This window comes from Cyprinodon variegatus, unplaced genomic scaffold (assembly GCF_000732505.1).
Source record: "Cyprinodon variegatus isolate N-32 unplaced genomic scaffold, C_variegatus-1.0 Scaffold3569, whole genome shotgun sequence".
Classification (NCBI taxonomy): domain Eukaryota; kingdom Metazoa; phylum Chordata; class Actinopteri; order Cyprinodontiformes; family Cyprinodontidae; genus Cyprinodon; species Cyprinodon variegatus.
In genome coordinates this window covers 2679-6405 of record NW_015154022.1, presented here as the reverse complement: position 1 = coordinate 6405, position 3727 = coordinate 2679, and the positions used below count along the sequence as shown (strand labels likewise).

General features: G+C 43.7%; 1 protein-coding gene across 1 annotated transcript; it reads right to left on the bottom strand.

Moving 5' to 3' along the window:
- Positions 1-516: 516 nt before the first annotated feature.
- On the bottom strand, positions 517-3339 carry LOC107081242 (alanine--tRNA ligase, cytoplasmic-like). The gene is made up of 4 exons (XM_015369441.1): positions 3236-3339; positions 1045-1202; positions 762-950; positions 517-683 (listed from the first exon to the last, which is right to left on the bottom strand). Exons 2-4 carry the CDS (start codon positions 1186-1188, stop codon positions 534-536), a joined length of 483 nt encoding a protein of 160 aa, XP_015224927.1. The 5' UTR covers positions 1189-1202; positions 3236-3339; the 3' UTR covers positions 517-533.
- Between the last annotated feature and the right edge of the window lie 388 nt (positions 3340-3727).

Sequence of the window (3727 nt, the reverse complement as noted above, 5' to 3'; positions counted from 1 at the left end):
AGAACGATACAAGGAAGAAAGGAAGGATACAAGGAAGGAAGGAAAGAATGATACAAGGAAGAAAGGAAGGATACAAGGAAGAAAGGAAGGATACATGTAAGGAAGAATAGAACGATACAAGGAAGAAAGGAAGGATACACGTAAGGAAGGAAAGAAGGATACAAGGAAGAAAGGAAGGATACAAGGAAGAAAGGAAGGAGACGTGTAAGGAAGGAAAGAACGATACAAGGAAGAAAGGAAGGAGACAAGGAAGAAAGGAAGGAGACAAGGAAGGAAGGAAGGAGACAAGGAAGGAAGCCAAAAAAAAGGGGAGAAACAAAGCAAACAAAGCCAGATGAAAGAAGGGAAATGAAGGAGAGGAGGAACAGAGAGGGAGAGGATCCCCCCTCCCTGTCTAAAGCATGGTGAGGGTGGCTGGTGATGGTGGTAACGCAGAGCATCCTGACCCGCCCTGTTATCAGGTCCAGAGCTGAAGCTCGGTCCAAACTGGGTCAGAGGCAGCTGCAGTGTTTCAGGTCGGCGTTAAACTGAACTCACCCCAGATCCATCCAGATCTGCTTGCACTCCAGGTCGGGATCCAAGCCGGCGTCAGAATTCCCACCAAAGTAGGTGACGTAGAGCCGTTCGATGGGAATCCCAAACTCCTGGGTCAGCAGCTCCAGAGCCATCTTACAGGCCAGATGCTGAGGAGGACAGCAACCATCACTGAGGTGAAAACCAGTTTAAGAACTAAAGACAGACAGACAGAGGACACTATGTACCTTAAAGTAGTCCCCGAAGGACCAGGAGCCCAGCATCTCAAAGAAGGTGTGGTGGTAGACGTCCTTCCCCACGTCGTCCAGGTCGTTGTGTTTTCCTCCTGCTCGGATGCATTTCTGTGTGTTGGCGGCCCGCCGCAGCTTGGCCATGGGGTGAGACGGGTCGATGGTGTTCAGGAAGATGGGCTTGAACTAAAGGAGACGACAGGAAGCAGAACCTGAGCGCCGCTCAAACCGCTGAAGGTCAGGCCTGAGCAGGAAGGCTGGATGCAACTTTGGATCCTACCTGGTTCATGCCGGCGTTGGCGAAAAGCAGCGTGGGGTCGTCCAGAGGGATGGTGGACGAGGAGTGGACATAGTGATGCTCATAGCGGATGAAGAAGTCGATGAACTTCTGGCGAATTTGAGCTGCAGTCAAAGACGAGTCCATCCTGGATTAGCTCTCTGAGGAACAAGCAGAAGGTTTTTAGGGAGGAACCTCAGCAGGTGGGGGGTGTTTCTAAACATATCATCTACTAGTAGTTTGCTTAAAGCAGGTGCTCTCTCTCATCGTTCAGTAAACCAGGTTCATTGGATGAATGAGGCAACATCTGAATGCTCTGCTCTTCTTCTCTGGTGTTTTAATGTCAGACGTCTTAAAAACAAAGAGAGGAACTCTGCTTTTTCTCTGCGGCTCACTTTCAGGGTGTGCATCCCGACCTTCAGTCGTCTCGTTTGTTCGCTGTGACATCAGCTGTCAGAAGCTCGGTGATCCTGTCAGACAGCCGAGTTTAAAACGCTGCGCCCTTCGTTCAGCAGCGCCACACCCTGGAAATTACCCACAAGTCCTCTTTGTTTTGAAGTTTTCTGGGCCATAAACTGTTTGATAAATGACTTTTTACTAATTCATTACACTTTTAAGAAAAATAAAATGAAGCGTTTATTTTATTCCATTTTCAACCAATTAGATAAAAGAGTTATTCAAATGTTTTGGGTTAATTAAAATGTATCGGAGAAGCATAAAGTATTTGCAGCATAAAGCATGCTGTGAAAAATGAAAAAAAGGAGCAGAGATGAAATCATCCAGGGAGAAAATCTGTACAGGAAACCCCAAAGCAGGTCCCATCTGCTCCGCAGGGCCGAGGAGAGGATGGAAAACAGCCCGCTGTCCCCATCCTGACTACAGGGACCTGTGTTTATGATGGGCGGAAACATCGGCCCGCTGTGGTTTACTGCAGGATGTCAGAACGCACCAGGGAGACAGCAAGGAGGAGCAGCAGGACAACAAGGGAACATTTTTAATCCAGAAATGATTCCTGTTCATCGTTTCCATTCAGAGATCAGCCTAACATGTGCAGCAGATCTGACCGCTGCACATGTTAGGCTGAAAAACCCACCGTCACATGGATACCAAATGTCTGATGTAAACATGAAGCCTGAACAGGCGGAATAATAACAACGAGAACAAGGCAATAAAAACAACTTCAAATCTGAGTTCAATCTTCTTCCTTCCTTTTTTGGTTTTCCAGACGTCTTAACGTTCACACAGCTTCACCTGCATCAGCCCTGATTTTATTTCTAATAAAGACCACTGTTAAAGATAAGGCTCCATCTCTGTGGTTCTTTTCCTGAAAACAGATCACTGGGGACAAAATCTTTAAATAACACTTCATAACTTATATGTATTAAATAATCTGGAGACATGACAACAGATTCTGATAGAAACTGTAATCTTACTCAGATCAGAAACACCAAACCCTCAGAAATCAAAAGTAAATCATAAATCCACTAAAGCTGAATAGGTCTGGAGTTTAACAGAGCAAAAGGGTTTAAATACTAAAAGGCCAAAAAAAAAGACCTTTCCAGTTGTTTACTTCCGGGGTTTATAGACTTTATCTTTCTAACGTGAAATAAAAGCTTTTTTTATCAGCTTAGTGATGTTGAAGCTGAAAAAATACTGAAAAGGAGAAATAAAGCAAGACTTACTGAGGTCTTCAATTTAGGCTACATTTCTTGCTTACTGTATAAAACATGGGACAGTTTTCCTAATTATTCCAGCAGCATTTCTCAAAACTGGGATTAATTATCGTGTAATTAAAGAAATTGACGCCTCCTCTGTGGAAACTATACATGAAGCTTATTTTAATTTCAAAATAAAGGCTCCATTTCTACCTTGTTTCTGGTATTTTCACCACAGTTTCATTATTTTCTTCCCCTCTACAAGAAGAATGTGGTAAATTAGATTAACCATAAAAGAAGAAGAGGAAAGCCGATAGAAAATTTGTTTCATTTGTTTTTTCCGACAAATCTCTAACTCGAAGATGAATAATTTGTCCTGACGTTTGCAAGCTAGCATGGTAGCTAGCCTAGCAGGCTAACTTCATTTTTTAGGGTAAATTCGGGAATTAGACGAGAAATTATCAAAGACAGCCTGATTAAACCATCAGTTTCTGAGCGTGGATGTTCTCCTAACTCACAGACAGTCCGGTAATACTCACGGTAGTCACTGTTGTCACGGAATGAATCGGTTAAAGCTTCCAGAATCACCGCCTTGATCCACGCCGCTTGGCCAAAAGGGAAACCTGCGACTACGAACACGCCCATGGAGGCCGCCCATTGGCCAGAGCGCAACATGACGCATTCAATGATGGACTCTGATTGGTCCAGGCTGGTGTCAGTTCTATTCCTACCCGCCACATCAATGCTACAAACTGCAGCGGCTCGGCTGATGCAACGGAGGCGCAGGTGTCGCTTCTGCGCCTCACTCACAAAACAGGTTTATTCATTTGTTTAAAGTTAAAAACAATTATTTTACCTCATATTTCTCTATTTTGTTTCATAGGTTTTGTGTCTGTGACATATTTTAATTTAAGTAACATTTTGAGGCGGAAAGAAAAACAAAACTAGAATTTATTTGTAAAATCTTTATTTTCTTATCATTTATTGTGACTAGTTCAGATACAGTTGGAGCATGATTACAAAGCTGCTGA